We start from the raw sequence: 16313 nt of genomic DNA on the forward strand, positions 1-16313 counted from the left end.
CAGAGAGAAAGGATAGGAAGGAAGGATGAACTGAGAGCTTAAGAATGTTCCATGGTTTAAAAAAGAAAAACAAAAATGTCCATGATATATGTAGGCCTATGCATTATAATCATCAAGTGATGATTTTTGCTAAAAGTATTTGTGTTCAATTCAAGGTTAATCAATCAGTGTATTGGTTATAAAGGCCAGGATAAGGTGCGCGGTACCTGTGGGAGGCGCTCAAGTCTCCGCCAGTTTGGCACTCGTTAGCGAGCGAGCAGTTTGAGGAGGAGGACCGCCTGTCTGGAGTAAGAGTGGTTTGGGTTTCACGCTCATCAACACTATCTATTTTTTGAGTTTGTTATCAGTTTTTCAGGTGTGGAGTTCAAGAATGCATAATTGCGGTAAGTTACGGAGGCTATTGCGCGTCATCCTCAAGTATTACCTGTGGCGTTTTGATGTTGAAGTTGACTGTCAGTCCGACATGTGTCGGTATTTGACTTGATGGCATTATAAAAGAAAAGTTTCAATGAAAAGTTTAATTTAACTTAAACATGGTTACAGGAGTTTGATATAGGTGGTTTTGAATTTCACCACGTGCCATTTCAGTTAGCGTTAGCTTTTTATACTTTTAACAAGTGAATTAAAAAAGAAAATACTGAAATTATGTGCTAAGTTTTAGTAGTCTACTATGTAAACTATTCAGTTATTTAAAAAAAAATGATTGTACTGTATCCTACTAGAGCTACTACGTTTTTCAAGGGGTGAAAAATCTGGACTTTGATTACAGAAAGTCAGCACCAGGAAAAATCTAATCAAAAAGTAAAAATTGCCTTCCCAAGTTCATAGGTGTCATTTGCTTCTCCCGTTTCCTTTTTTTCTCTCTCTCTCTTCTAATTCGTTTTATTTTAAATTCCGTGCTTATCTGCTGTTATTAATGTAATGGACCTGTTTGCAAGGCTAATGTGTAACTTGCATGCTTGTAATACTGCTGAGGTGGAATTGTGCCTGTTTATGAACACCCTCAACTGTTGCTGAATCCTCTGTTTTAATGAAACTTAACTGTTGTGACTTTTGGGTCCATTTAAGTTACTGAACAGCCAGGGCCATGAGACCGGTCCTCATCCGAGTATAAATTATATTTAGGCATTTCACTGAGAGGTGTTTGTTTGTTTTTTGGAACAGAAGATCAGACATATGGACCTTAGAAGTTCTCCATATTCAGGGGGCATATTCTATAAGAAAAAAAGAAAGGAAATAAAATACTTTCTGAGCTTGTGTGGTCCTCAATCTTGTCTTACCTGGCTCATTTGGGTTAATGTGTAGATGGTCATAAGATTTGTGTCTGTGAATATTCTCGGTCATTCAGGCTATCATGTTCTAGAATTCCTGAAGCATCTGGGCTTTCAGATGGGAAACTGTGCAAATTCTTTTGATTTGTGACATTTCTGACTTCAATTGAGAGATTAGGCAAAATCTATGAATTGGCAGGCAGACGAAAGTTCTGTTTAATATTGTTTATAGTATGCTTTGATTATGTTTTTATCTAGGCCCAGATTCCTTTTCTGATCAGCTGTAATAATGTCAGATATTAGATTGTTGAATTGATTGTTGTTTGTGTATTCTGATTGGTATGATTATGAGAGGGGGGCAGAATTCCATTGCCCTTCATAACCCATGTTTAAAGCTGTAACTTCCATTCCTGCATTTCACAGCACAAAACCCGTTATCAACATTTTATGTGCTTTTTTGTGAAACCGCATGCAGATTACCTGCTTGGGTGCTTGTAAAGCAGAAAACACTCATGATTGTGTTGCACAAGAATCTTCATTTCGCTTATCACGCTTTTTTTATGGTTTCTGCATTACAGGCTATCTTACACTATGACCCTGGAAACTAGGCCATAATGAGAATAATCTTACAGCTATTCTGCTACTGTTTTCCGCTCTTGATAATCAACTCCGCTGATAAACCATTCATCTTTGCCTCTGTCAGCTGTTGACTGTCATAAAACATTTACTCTTCTACCAATTGGGTTGTCATATTCCTCTTGAAATGGAAATGTTTTTTCTTCTGCATTCTCATTTATAGTGTGTGTGTATATAATATAATATAATATATAATATAATTAATATAATATAATATAATAATAATAAATGTGTATATCATCTCTAAGTAATATTCTCATAGTTTAAAAGAGACTGTACCTGCTGCTCATGGTCATATGACCTAATAGAACTTTGGGTTAATTATAAAACTTTAATGCTTTCATGATGGCCATTACTGATATATTTTCAGCTCCATTTTGTCATCCTTGTCACTGCTTTAGGCTCCTGCTGCATTATGATTATGTAAACTCGTAAGCTTGCGTCTAAATATTGGTCACAACAAATTTATGTAAGATAAGGAACAGATAATCCAGAGTACATCAGACAGATTTTATTCGCCAATGTAAACCTGGAAAAGTAATTCTGTCCTAAAACCAGCACCGTGATGCGAACATTTGGGTAATCTTGAGAATCATGGGATTGGATATGTGTTTTTAGGGATGATGAGCTGCTGGAAAAGGATTAACAGGTTTTAATTGCTCAACCTTTGATCTGCCCACCTTTGCTCTGTTGCTCTTTTCTCTTTCTGCTGAGAAAGACACAGCTAAACTTTATTTGCTGCTCATAAGGTATGTCTTTCAGACCATTTGAAATGATTTTCTTTCCTAAATTGAAACGGTGTCTCGTTCAGTTTAACTGATTAATATCTGTGCAGATGTTTATCCATCTTGTATGAGTGTTATGTCTCTGGATCTTATGGTTGAGATGAACAGCCTTTCCTTTAGTCTCTGAAATTAGTTCATGATGATTACTTCATGCTTGATCTATTTTGCATCATTTTATTTCTAAAGGTTACACATTTTGGTTTTGAAAGTACTTTATTGGTCCTAATGTTTAAATCAGGGGGTTTAGGTATTTGAGTTCAAATGTGGAGATTAGGCATAGACATGAAATGAGGGATTATTTTGGAAGATTTTGTTTCCTTAATGGCATTTTCCTATAAATCCTGTATTTCAGGGATGGAAAACTTATTTTGCACCCCCCCCCCCCCTGCTTACTAAGCAGGAAGTGCTTTTTTTGCTTCTGTCGTTTCCTCTCCTTCCTCTGCCTTTCTGTCACTAACAGAATCTATGGCCCAAGTTAAATTTGTTGGCAGAGTTTTACGTTTTTGAATGTGTATGTGATGCCTTCTGAATTAAAACGAATGAGTTGCTTGTTGTTAAATATGAAAAACTGGTTATGCATATTAATACTTGTTCCTGTGACTGAACGTCATGAATAAAAGAGATCGATACTGGTCACGTTTCAAAGTTCACAACTATTTATTTCCTTTATTTATCTTTCTTTTTTTTCTCTCTCCAGGCGCAGTGCTGAGAATGTGTGCTTGCTGAATATCCTACCTGCATCTGTCCCCTTGTTTTTTTTTTTTGCCGCTTGGTTTTGTCCCCTTTTTTGCTTTCATTCTCCTGAAGCACCCGTCATGTTGCAACCACCTGATGCCGAGCCCGTTACTGTGGTACCAGCAGAACCAGCATCAACCACTGAGCCAACTGCCATAACACCCACTGCACCCGTGACCAGAACTTCATTCTGGAGGGAAAAGAGAAAAAGTACAGTCTGGCCTTGTATCTTTAAAAAAAAAACAAAAAAAAAAACTTTTTTCTTTCTTTAAGTAATGAGCTTGTCCTGTTCCTCCACAGTCCCAGAGAAGACAGATGAGTTCCTGCTGGCCCGGTTTCAGGGTGATGGAGTGAGATATAAAGCCAAGCTTATTGGCGTGGATGATGTCCCAGAAGCAAGAGGGGATAAAATGTGTCAGGATTCCATGATGAAACTAAAGGTGCATATTCAAGATGGCTTTATTTCTGTTTTGCTTTATATGGTGTATATTTTTAATGGTTCAGAAGACTTCGCTGGAACAATATAATTCATCTCAGAGCAGAAGAGGCCATAAAAGCCATTCTTGTAGTATGAGGTTACGCACCAGTCACCGTGTGTATGTGGAAGTGGCAGGGTTAAAGTCTTTCTCGAAGATCGACCGTTACCTTTCCTTCTTATACCCTGAGCAAAGCATTGTTAAACATGAGTGGAATACCAACACCAAAACTGGGAAACCAAAAGTTATGGCAAATGGGTGGTGATCAAGAGTGGCAGAAGTACATTTACATATTCTCCTCAATGCATGTTTAAGCAATAGTACCTAGATTGTACATTAGGATACTTTTAATATCTCTGAGTTCACCACCGATCAGTTTATAAACTGTCAGATGAGACCAAACACAACATGTGGTTACATGTTAGAACAGACTAGTAGAAAAATAGTATGTAGTGGAAAGCACGTGTCCTGTGACGCAAATGGTACAGAGATGTCATTGAGGTGTAAATGACTCTGTCTCCCCTGACAGAACCATCATGTGCATGGAGTGTCCCAACAGTCCTCAATCAGCATATTGATGAATCCCTTGCAATAGACTGGCATTAGCATACTGTGATGAAGGCCATTGTGCCACTTTTAATTCACTTGTATACTTTGAAAAGGATTTCAAAAGTTAAAAGTTCTACCCATATTTGCTCAGTCCTACATTATTATAAACTGTGGTACAGTTATTGTTGGAAGGAGCTGTACTCCGCTTTTGTTTGTGTACAGGGCATGGCAATAGCTGGCCGTTCTCAAGGCAAGCACAAGCAAAGAATATGGGTGAACATCTCTCTAACAGGAATCAAAATTGTAGATGAGAAAACTGGGGTAAGTAGTTTTGTGGAATTGATTATTGCCCTTGTCATGTCATAAAAATCTGTATTGACTTAATAGCATGCTCTGTCATATCATGATTTAAATTTCTCTCTCAGGTGATTGAACATGAACATGTGGTGAATAAGATCTCTTTCATTGCTCGTGATGTCACTGATAACCGGGCCTTTGGATATGTTTGCGGAGCAGAGGGGCAGCATCAGTTTTTTGCTGTTAAGACAGCTCAGCAGGTCTCAGTTTGTTCATAAAAAAAATAAAAAGATATCTTGTGATGTAAATCAAATCTTGCATAAATATAATATAATATATATATAATAGTGTGTGTGTATGACGCAATTAAAAATATATATTTTAAAATGTGGATGGAATATGTCATTCAAAGTGTAAGCAGAGCACTCATGTACTCTTGTTGTCAATTCCTCTCTTACAGGCTGAGCCTCTGGTCATTGATTTGAAGGATCTGTTTCAACTAATCTTCAATATGAAGAAGAAGGAGCAGGAGGCTGCACAGAAGGTGTATATCATCGTAATACTTTAAACCAAAAGCATTTATTTAGATTAGTCCCTTAAATTACTGTTGTCTGAGATTTAGGGATACATTTGGTACTACATATTTCATGCAGGAAGATTGTAGGCTTATCTAGATATTTGTCTTTGTTAGTAAGCGAAGCTATTTTGTAGTACTCAAGACTTTTTTCCAAACATAATAACCGCTCTCAATAATTGATAATTGTTTTTCTTTGTCACTTTGATTTTCACGTTTTCATAAATATTTTGAACCCTTTTTCCTATGTTATATTCATTTTATTTACTAAAACCTTTACTACTTTGCAGGGTGAAGGAAATGGCACTGTGACTGAGGTGGGTATAACCCATTTTTGGGAAATATTTCAGTTGTATTTTAATGTAACCTTTCATCTGTCTTCATGTTCGGTCATCAGAATGGTGGTGATTCTTTACTCACCCTGGATGGCCAAGAAAATGCTGTAAAAGTGAGTGCTTGCAACTTTGTACAAAATGGCAATTTCATACAGATTAGACTAAATAATCTACTCCAAATGGACCTTGGAATCCTCAGAAAATAACAGATGCCATTTTTTTTAATTATCAGACTGTAGAGCAGATGGACCTGTTTGGCAATATGTCTACTCCACCTGACATTCACTCACCTACGGTAATGATCCTACAGTATACATCTTTGGGTGTGAATCTTAAGCGGTTTATTAATTTTCTTTTAGAAACATACCCGGACTTTGCCAGTATCTTCTGTTAAAAACTACCAAAGTCATCCATCGGACCTCTCATTTAAGGGTCTCAAGCATTTGCATTGGCTGTTTTTCAAGACCAACTCAAATACTCTTTCACTGCTAATATTGCTTTTGGTAAAATCCCACTGGCCAGTAGATGGCACCCAAACTCAAAAAATGGGAGAAGTGCACTCACAATTACTGGTGGTTTTATATGATGCTATAACTACCTTACTGTTTTCTTTAAGTATGTATCACAGAATCTACCTCACCTCATCTTTTTTTCTTTTTCTTCTAAAACCAGCCTGACAGTGTTCTGCTGCTTGACTTTGCTGTTGTGATTGATGACATTCAAGTGAATCAAGAAAATCCTTTCATCTGCTACCCATCTCCTCTCTGCCATAAATCTGACAAACCCGTTTCATTCACATCAGATCTTTTCCCAACTTCTAGTTCCGATCCCTTCAGCGATGATCCCTTTTCTCCATTGAATGATCAATCAGATTCCATGTTCTCTTCCAATAACAAGTCAGATCTTTCTAGTTTCCTCTTGAATGAGCCAGACTTGCAGCAAAGCCTGAATAAAGACTCCTCAAACAGTCAGCCGTTTAATGGACTGTCCAGTACCCAGTTGTCTCATGAAAGTCCAAATGCACAAGTAAAGCAGCTTCCCTTAAGCACTCTGAATGGTGACCGCAATTCCCTCTTTAGCCAGAATCCTTTTTTGTGTACCTCATTGAACAACCCACCTATCTTAAACGGGTTATCCAAATCAGGTCCTCCTGTCCTCCAAACACCTCTCTTGTGTAATGGATCAAGTAAATCAGTGGCATTGTTTCAAACCATTCCGCCACCTTCTGTTCAAAATGGAGGCTTGATGGTCCTTTGCCCCCCACCCCAAAGTTCAAAGTCTGGATACATGCAGAGGAGAGGGAAGGTGAACATGTGGCAAGAGCAACTCCTTACGGAGTTCTCAGTCTGTATTACTTCACTTACAATGGATGAGAGAGACTATAAGGACAGTGCTGTATGGCATAAACGTCATTAATTTAATAAATATTTAATTATTTAAACCATATCCAGATGTTCACATTGGCCCTCATTTATCAATCTTGCGTACACCATTTTTCCAGCGTACACCTGGCGTACACCCAAAACCACGGTGACTTTGAGATTTATCAATATGGACGTTGGCGTACCGCACGCTCAAATCCTACACCAGCTCAGGAGGTGGTGTACGCACGTTTTGAGTTAGTGCGAAAATGCACAGAAAAACAATTCCTAACACCACAAAACGCACTGACAAAGATATGCTATATTATGACCCACTGTAACAACAACAACAACAAATAAAGCCCTATTCGCACGGGATAAGTATTATCTGGGGACCTCGTGTGATTTATTTAGAAATTACTTCCCCACATCTGAATTTTGCGTGGCGCATTCGCACGAGATAAATTTTACTCGAATTTACTGACTTATCTCCCGGATATGATGTTACTTGAAAATGTTTTTTCGTAGCTGTATGAAATTATAAACAGTCGTATCGATATCATTTTGATTGTTTTAGTAATACAAATAATTTCGTATAATAACAATATACGACGGAAGATTCAGTTTCAAAGCTAATGTAAAAGTGCCCATTTAAGCGAGTTGTCATTGTACTGTTCTGTTTTTGTGTTTTTCATTAAGAATAATATTAAACACACCATTCAAGCAATTAGGCTACTCCCAAATTGTGCTCATTCTAAAGTGAAAGTAGTAGTCTATAATCCGCGCGGCCGCACGGGAAGTCATAACGGTGCGCATTATATGCAGCCTAGCTCCATTCTTCGTGAAAGATAAAGATAGAAATGCGCACAGGACACAAAAACCTTGCAAAAATTGTATACGATCCGCCTAATCCCGGCCAAATAGATGCCGATTCGCACAGGACTAATATTAGGCCTATCACAGGACCTCGGTGTTCGGCGAAATATGGTAGGTCATTTGCGGGGGAATTTTTACTTTACATATTACAGACATGGCCGATTTGCACGGGATTAAGATCACAGACATTCTCTGCAATTATTACAAATCACCAGAGCTCCCCACATCCCGTGCGAATAGGGAAGTAATTATAAACTTAAGTGTTTATTTTTGTGCAACATGGACTTCAATGTTTAATTTGTGTGACTTTACCAAAGCATTTGATATGTATTCCTCCAGTTGCGAGCCTGTGCGCTTTACCTGACGTTGGTTAGGCCCGGTTAGCTGCGCACGGACTGGAACTGAACATAATTCAGACTGACAAAATAATAAAAATGACATTCTTCTTCTTTTAAATAATAATAAAATAAATAATAATAATAACGAAATTCTTCTTCTAAATAACAATAAGCGTCATTAATAGGCTAATACAAATCATAATAATAATAAGAATCTAACAAATTGTCATGCAATTATATTAATGTGAATGAATGGTACTCCACATCACATCATCATCACTATTGTACACCCGAATACATGTGATGTGATACGAAATTAAATGCATATTATTTCAAAACACGTGCTGTAAAATAATTAATTGTGATAGGTAATTTCTCATCCAAAAAGCTATTTAAACTGGATTTCCACCGTACACCTTTTTGTGGGCGCCTTTAATCCCACTCTTTAAACTCCCAAATAAAAAAATAAAAAATTTTCCACTTCCCTGGTGATGGTCTCGATCTCCACGTCAGAGAAGTTTCGCTTCATTGCCGTCTTCCGAGTGTCCATGGCGTAAAATGAGGGCGTGGGGGAGGCATGAGACTTGAATATATAGGGGCGTGTTATTCTAATGACGATCGTTTTCAGCACGGCATTTATCAAGGGCAGGTTTTGCGTACGCCTGGATTTCAGAGGTGCGCACAGCTTCATAAATCAGGCGGTGAGAGGAGTGTAAGCATAATCTTACGCCAACATATACGCCCGTTTCTACGCAAGATTGATAAATGAGGGCCATTGTCTAAATGCATTGAGGCTTGAGAACGAATGGATGGTTAAATTATTGATTTAAAGAAAGTCCTTGTAATCTGTCTCATAGAACCGTCTGTCTCACGATAGTTGGATATATTTTTGGGTGATGGTTTTTTTTCTTTTTTTTTTTTTTAAAGGGTAATTTGTCACATTGGAAAGTTGGATGGAAACTGTCACTTTAATAATTTGTGTTGAGGGACATGGCATTGTCTGTGTACTGTGTGTCTTAAATGTATTTTTATATACTTTTTGCTGATACCAAGTTTTATGTTAATCGGCTGCATGGTCTCCTTTCTCTACTCCACTGTAGAAGCTGGATGAATCCATATAAAATGGTTAATTTCAAAGCTTAAAAAAAAAAAAAAATAAAAAAAAATATATATATATATATAATTGTGGATGTATACAACAAAGTCATGACAATCCCTGAAACAAATACTATGTCTAACTGCATGCTTTGTACAGATATACTGTAGATCTAACTTAACTGCCTTTTTTGTTGTTTAGGTTTTTTTTTGTCTTTCCAAATGACATCATTTTATTTAAAAATGTTCTCAGTGGCAGCATTATTTTATACTATCTATCTCACTCTCTTTAAAAAAAAAAAAGTTTAATGTCATTTGGTACTGAAATTTTGCTTAAGTGCAGAGTACTAAACATGATTTTAAACAACATTTGTTCCTCCACAGTCACCTGGAAATGACATGTTTGGAGCTGATCTCTTTGCTCCACCAACCCAGGAGTCTCAACCCTCAAATCAGAACTCCTCCATTCCAGCGGACTTATTCAACACCACACCTTCCTCCACTATCAATGCTCTTGGTATAATGCTTGCTTTTATTCTGTGTGAGGGGGGAAAACTAATTAATATGACTAAGTTTCATATTATGAAGAGTTTATTTTTTTACTAAATCTGCCTTTTATAGTGTGAATTAATATACAGTACATGTATTGTAAGAATCTATTTTCTCTTCTAGCACCCTCTGGGGTCTGCTGACTCCTATTTGAAAACCCAAGTTAATTAACCCAAGTTATATATATATATATATATATATATATATATATATATATATATATATATTATATAAATTATTATTTTTAATAGGTTCATTGTCTCTGGGCCCTACTTCTGTAACTCAAACTCCTGGGACAGCTCCATCTCCATGGGGTCAAATGCCGCCGATGTTTCCTCCTCAGGGCGGTGTTCCTCAAGTAACGCTTCCAGGACAACCAAAACCTTTTCCTCAACCATCTGCATTTGGGGGCCTGCCTGCACCTGCATGGGGGCAGCAAGGAGCTTTGCCTTTTGGTTCACCAGCTGTCACACAAGCCTGGGGTCAACTGGGATCCACAGCACCTGTTGGGGCCTGGCCCACAGCCAGTCCTGTAGCCAGTCCTTTCCAACCAAACCATTTTGCTCCCATAATGCCTCCTAATGCTATGATGGGTATGCAGCAGGGTGCATTGGTTCCTCCTCGCCCACCACCCCGTCCTCCGGTGAAAGAAGAACCTCCAGTGGCCAAAAGTGCCTTTACAGCTTTGGACCCCCTTGGGGAGAGGGAGAAGAAGACCGGAAAAGACATGTTCAAAAATTTCCAGATGATTAAGCCCCAGAAAGCAGAACAAGAACCTGGTCCAAACACCAATGGCTCATTTGACCAGTACTTTTCCAGTAAGGTTGGCCTGGTTCAGGAGGTGGCAGATCACGATGACTTTGACATAAACCAAATCTCAGTTAACTCAAATGGTACACATTTATTTATCACCTGTAACTTATGATTTAAGACATGCAGCATAGCGATTTTGATTGATCATTACAGTTCCCCATTTTGTGTCCAGGGACTTCCAAACTTGCTCCTCAGCAGTCCCTTGCGACTGTTGCAGTACCTCAGGGAGCAGGTCTGATCCCGGTCCCAGCCGCAGGGCTTTTGGATGCTGCCTTCTCTCCTAATCTAGTCCCTGCACTCTTAAACCAGAGTCCTGCAGCAAGCTCAAACCTTTTTGATGACACTTTTGGAACTAACCCTTTTGGAGCACCACCTATGAATACAGTATGTGTATTATTAATTTTTTTTTAATTCTAAAAGTGTCATGTTAAGAAACGACACTGTTTTTGGGATTGAAAATGTGTTGCTGTTTTGAATTACTGAATTTTATTTATTTGTCTTTTTTAATTTTTATCACAGAGCACTCCAGCCGCTCAGACTGCTTCCCACGCAGATGCTTTTGGAGACCCATTTGGGGGAAATCCTTTTGCCTGAGAAACTTAAGCACTGCTGGTACATAACTATACATATTGAAATATTACTTCATGTTGACCTCTACATAACATGCTATTTGAAATCTCTAAGAAATGTGATTTATGTTAATGCATAGGCTTGGTTTTATTAACATAAATGCACTGTAATATTACTATTATTAATATTTAATTTCCTGTTCCTCTATTTATTTCAGTACACTCCACTGGTCCAGTGCTGCTGGGCCAGAGAACCACACATGCACTGTAGAGTTGCTATCAGCATTCTACTACAATGAAAAGCAATGTGCTCCTAAACCCCTTTCTTGTATTGTTCACATTTCCACTGTATAGCTTTTGTAGCCTCACTTTCTGTGCCTTTCTAACTGATTACAGATCAGCCCTTCTCTTTCTGTCCATTCAGATCAACCCATTTCAATCCCAAGTCACTCATGAAAAAAGATGCACAGTGAAGTAGTTGAAGTTAGGGTTCTTTTGTAGAGCGTAATAGAAAAGAAGAGCGAATAAAAGATAATCATGTTTGTGTAAATGATTTTTCTCTATGCAATTATCCTGAGCATTTATGATGACGTAAATCTGCTTAATCCTAATGATTTGTCATTAAAGAAAGTGAATGGATATCTGGCTTTGTTTTTTTTGTTGTTGTTTTTTTCTGTGTTAAAACGCTTGAGTAATATTTTAGCCCCAGGTAGTACAATCTGAGCAATTATCAATGTTAATGCATCTTTCGTATATCTGACTTTAAATGTTGTTTACTGACTTGACTAAGGAATTCTTTAGAGCTTTGATAAAGTATGTACATGCTGTTGTACAACAAAGTTCGTTACCATGGTAAAAGAAAGAGCACCAAGATGTGACCGGACTACAGAGGCCATAAATGAAACCACACTATTGCCAGTGTGCCCGTTGTCATGCGCCAAGAATTTGCCATTATCCCTTCAGTTCTATTAATACAGATAGGATGGCATCATTCTGTGTATGTCAGATTGTAACATTTGGGTGAAAGATTTGCCAAGCCTCTTTGTTGACTTTTGGGACTGGATAACTGGATAATTTGGGATGAAGGTTTAATCGACAAGAACGGTATAAAAGAAGTGCGTGGTAGCTTTTCGCAAGTCTGCAAATCAGATTTACTGTTGCTATATCAGAATCAGATATTCAAAACAAAGTGTTTTGAAATTAAGTTTAAAGATGCCTCGTCCTTTGTTTCACCGAAATGGTTGCTGGGAACCTCTTCAGGAGAGAACACAAAACCTTTTCAACCAAAACACTGACCTCCCTTGCTTCCTTGAGCCTGATGAGGTTAGCTGGATAGATTCAGCCAGGAAAAGATTAGGGACATCGACCTGGCCAGGATCTATGCGTTTACCTCTCTTCAGCTCTTTGTGCATGGAGATTCCTCCTAAATCATGTATTGGACCTGAAGGACGGGATTCGGAATCTGTGTGTGAACAAATGAAAGGACCGCAAAACTGGAAAGTCTGTCTAGATGTCAGTCCATTTTCTTCAGAGGAGATCAGCATCAAAACCAAGGAGGGATATTTGGAGATAACCGGTATGATGACCTTGATATGTCGGGCTTTGGTCTATTTATAATGCAATGCATACTTCTGTTAATAAAAACTGCATTTACAATGACATCACATACTACAAATCACATTTCATTCGGATGGCAATGGCATGTTGTTTAATAACTGTTTTCACTCATAGGTAATCACGAAGAAAGGCAGGATAATCACAGATTGATCTCAAGAAGCTTTACAAGAAAATACAAGTATGGGAGCTTTTGTTTTATTTTGTTGTTAATTTGTGTTCTCCTATTAACTACTACTGTATTTTAAAATGAAAAGAATAACACAAGAGCCAAAGCTATTTCTCCAAACTGAACCTAGCCGGAAATTATGCTGTTTTTTTTTATCACATAGTTACAGCTGTACATAATGTAAGGTGTTACTCCATCATTACTCATGGCTGGTTTAATTTTTCTTGTGTAATTCATTAGGCTTCCTGCTGACTTAGACCTAAAACTGATCAACTCCATGCTGTCTCCAGATGGTATTCTCTCAGTTGAGGTTCCATTACCTGGCTCTAATACCAGTCTCCCTGGAGAGATTGTCATCCCTATTCACATTATGGACAAACCGTTGCCTGCAAAGTAGTAACCCAATATCTTAAAAGTAATGAATGTGTTTTCCTAACCTTTTGTTTTTGATGGCTAACCTTGTAAATGCTAGTGTTGCTAGAGAATATTTATCATATTTTGAACCATTACCAAATTATAAACATTACTGTGCAGACAGTGATGTGCTAAATGATAAGCTCTGCAGTTACTTTGGTTTAAATTCTCAGACCAGTTTGTAATGCATAATCTGTGCTTTCTATGTATTAGAATTCTTATAAGATGATAAATCCTGTGTAACCAGTAAGTACTGACAGACAAAAGAGCGTTCAGATCAGTTCACTCTTTTTCAGGCTAAAGGGTTTCACACTGGGGTTGGTGTCATATAATGCCAGGACAATCCGTTTGATCTTGAGAGACTGTACTAAATGTGTAAACAGTAAAACAATACAATCATGTAAGTTATATTAAACAAGAAGACACTGTAATTGTGATCTCTAATCAACAATTAGTTAGTTAGCAAATAATTAATCTCAGCATCATGTACCGAGCAGAGCTTCGTGTCACATCCTATAGATGGTGCTGGTATTTAAAGTCAGACAGCTCACACCAGATTCTGTGAAGTGAACTTCATGACCGTTATGAAACCCAAAGCCTTCCTCCTTTGGTTTCCTTCTTGGAGGTGACCAAAAGTATGGAGGCAGGTTTCTCCTTACTTCAACAGTTGTACCTTGACTATTTTTGGATGTGTTCCACAGCTTTCATCACATTGGCCAGGGGCAGTAATTCAATGACATGTCTCAGTTACAATGCATGGTAAAAACAGCAACATGTTTCCAAATGGTCAGTACTTTGTTCTATTATATTTTGTGTGATTCAAATATATATCTCTAACAAGAGTTGCCCAGAGGAAGTTACTTATAGAATGAAGAAGTGCCAATTCAGCATCAATAAAATAGCAAGATGCATGTTGCTGACAGACAATTGAGCGTCTACCCGCTATAAATCTTCAGAAGAGCTCCGTTGGTTACGTGGTCATCTAGCGTTTATCATATGATGAGTTTTCCTGCATTTCCTGATTCTGACTTAAGAAATGAATCCAAGGAGTCAACTGAAGACTTCAATGTTCATTAGCTTGTATAAAACTCTGACCTTGATATAGTGTGCAAGTGTGCATAGAACACACATCATTTATCTCTATTCATATCTGGCAGAATGTAATTTGTTGCTTAGGGCACAAACAACTTCCTCCAAGTCGTTCCTACAAGTTGTCTAGGGATCAGTGTGTGTGCGCATAGAGATTTTACACAATCAAATGTCAATATATGTTACAATAAATGATGTATGTAAACCGCTATTAAAAACTTGACAGTATTTATTTATTTCTTGTATTAATGAATCAATTAAGACCAATGAATGAATCACCTGTTGTATTAAATAGTCTGAGCTTATTAAAATGCTTATGATAACTGCTGTTAGTACATGCCAGATTAAATTGAGGGTTGGAACTAAGCCTGTAAATATACACCATATAATACCGCAGCATGTAGAACTGCCACTTGGCACCATCATTTAACTTAGTGCACACATGGTGGACATGCCAAAAATACAGCACAGGGAATCTCCAATTACATTACAAGCCTTAAGCTATTCAGGAGGAAGGAGGGTGTTGAAATGGTGAGAATGTCACCGAGCTCCACAGTGGCCACTCTCCACTGTAATGAGCAAATGAAGATTTATGGCTCAATAAATGTTTCATTTGTCAACATCTTCACATTTTAGTGTTACGTGCAGAACATTACAATGTGTAAACATAAAGGAACAGTTTTGCTCAGAAATACATCTGTTATTCACATTTAGCATTTTCTGATATTGAAGAAGCTAGTATACATCTTAAGTATGTTAAGAAAATAAATAAAAAAAGATCTTGAGTGTTGGTCTTGAAAAATGATTCTTGTTCTTTCCAAAGATTGTTAAAATCACAACATTATATAAAGTATGATTAGGCTGATGGTTTCAGGGCAGAAATTCAAATAATTGCAATTAAATCATTTTTCATGATCACCATGGGGCGTAATTAATACAGGTTTCCTTTACAGCATGAGCAATTTAATGCTGTAAAACTTTCTTTTTGGTTGCCTTTTAATTTGATTGTCTATCTCTGCTTGTATCTCTTTTACTCACGTCCTACCACCCTAACCTACTAAAAGCCATGCATGCCAAGAATGTGCAGGCTCAGTGCTACACTCATTTGCCCTGCTGTAAAAAAATCAGGCAAATGTTATGCTAGTGTTGATGTCTGTTTTGGAGGGAACGAGGCAATAAAAAGTAAAAAAATATGCTCCAGGTCAAGGTGATAATGCAATATTGTTAATGTCTAATATGATTGTTGACACTTTAGACAAACTTGATGTATTTTCCCATTATATAACAAAATATCAACCAAAAAATATTGCTCAAACATATTAAGCTAAACATTTCACAAAATGGTTTAACATGATTAAACAAATAGATATGCTGTTCAGAGTTAGGTATTTGTACACTAGACAATTGTCAAATGTTAGTGGAATAGGTAATGTGATGAACTTCACCTGTCGTTTGTCTGTAAAAGACACCTGTGTGAACTTGAACCAATAACCTCGAGACCATTTGGTTAAGTCATTGCAAAAAACAAAAAAAACAAAAAAAAAGCCTCAGAAAATTAAAGTTTGTTCTGAGAAATGGTCTAGCATTATTTGTTTGCAGATGCCACTTGGTTTTAAATTGTTTCTAATGCAATACAATTGATGTACAAGTGACTTACAAGTGGCCTAACTCAAAATGTTTTTGGGGCCACTGTTGAATACAATGCAGTTTAAAATTGTTACACTGATGATTGTAACATGCTTCCAGTTTGACAGAGGCTTCTGTTGTT

At 37.4% G+C, this 16313-nt stretch overlaps 2 protein-coding genes across 3 annotated transcripts; both read left to right on the top strand.

Moving 5' to 3' along the window:
* The first annotated feature begins 4 nt into the window (after positions 1-4).
* On the top strand, positions 5-11903 carry dab2 (DAB adaptor protein 2). 2 transcript variants are annotated; one of them, XM_079814741.1, is made up of 15 exons: positions 205-383; positions 3390-3637; positions 3728-3867; positions 4675-4773; positions 4878-5009; positions 5210-5293; positions 5614-5640; positions 5721-5771; positions 5891-5953; positions 6331-6963; positions 9713-9845; positions 10129-10770; positions 10863-11074; positions 11210-11302; positions 11478-11899. In XM_079814741.1, exons 2-14 carry the CDS (start codon positions 3508-3510, stop codon positions 11282-11284), a joined length of 2421 nt encoding a protein of 806 aa, XP_079670867.1. In that variant the 5' UTR covers positions 205-383; positions 3390-3507; the 3' UTR covers positions 11285-11302; positions 11478-11899. The 2 variants fall into 2 exon arrangements, with proteins under 2 accessions (XP_079670868.1, XP_079670867.1); XM_079814742.1 differs by lacking the exon at positions 6331-6963 and having other exon boundaries at positions 5-383; positions 11478-11903.
* A 568-nt stretch (positions 11904-12471) lies between these two features.
* Positions 12472-13439, top strand: hspb15 (heat shock protein, alpha-crystallin-related, b15; the record flags this gene model as incomplete). Its single annotated transcript, XM_079814430.1, has 3 exons — positions 12472-12835; positions 12991-13054; positions 13283-13439. 3 exons carry the CDS (start codon positions 12472-12474, stop codon positions 13437-13439), a joined length of 585 nt encoding a protein of 194 aa, XP_079670556.1.
* Between the last annotated feature and the right edge of the window lie 2874 nt (positions 13440-16313).

The sequence above is a fragment of the Gobio gobio genome, assembly GCF_949357685.1.
Source record: "Gobio gobio genome assembly, chromosome: 4".
In the NCBI taxonomy this organism is placed as follows: domain Eukaryota; kingdom Metazoa; phylum Chordata; class Actinopteri; order Cypriniformes; family Gobionidae; genus Gobio; species Gobio gobio.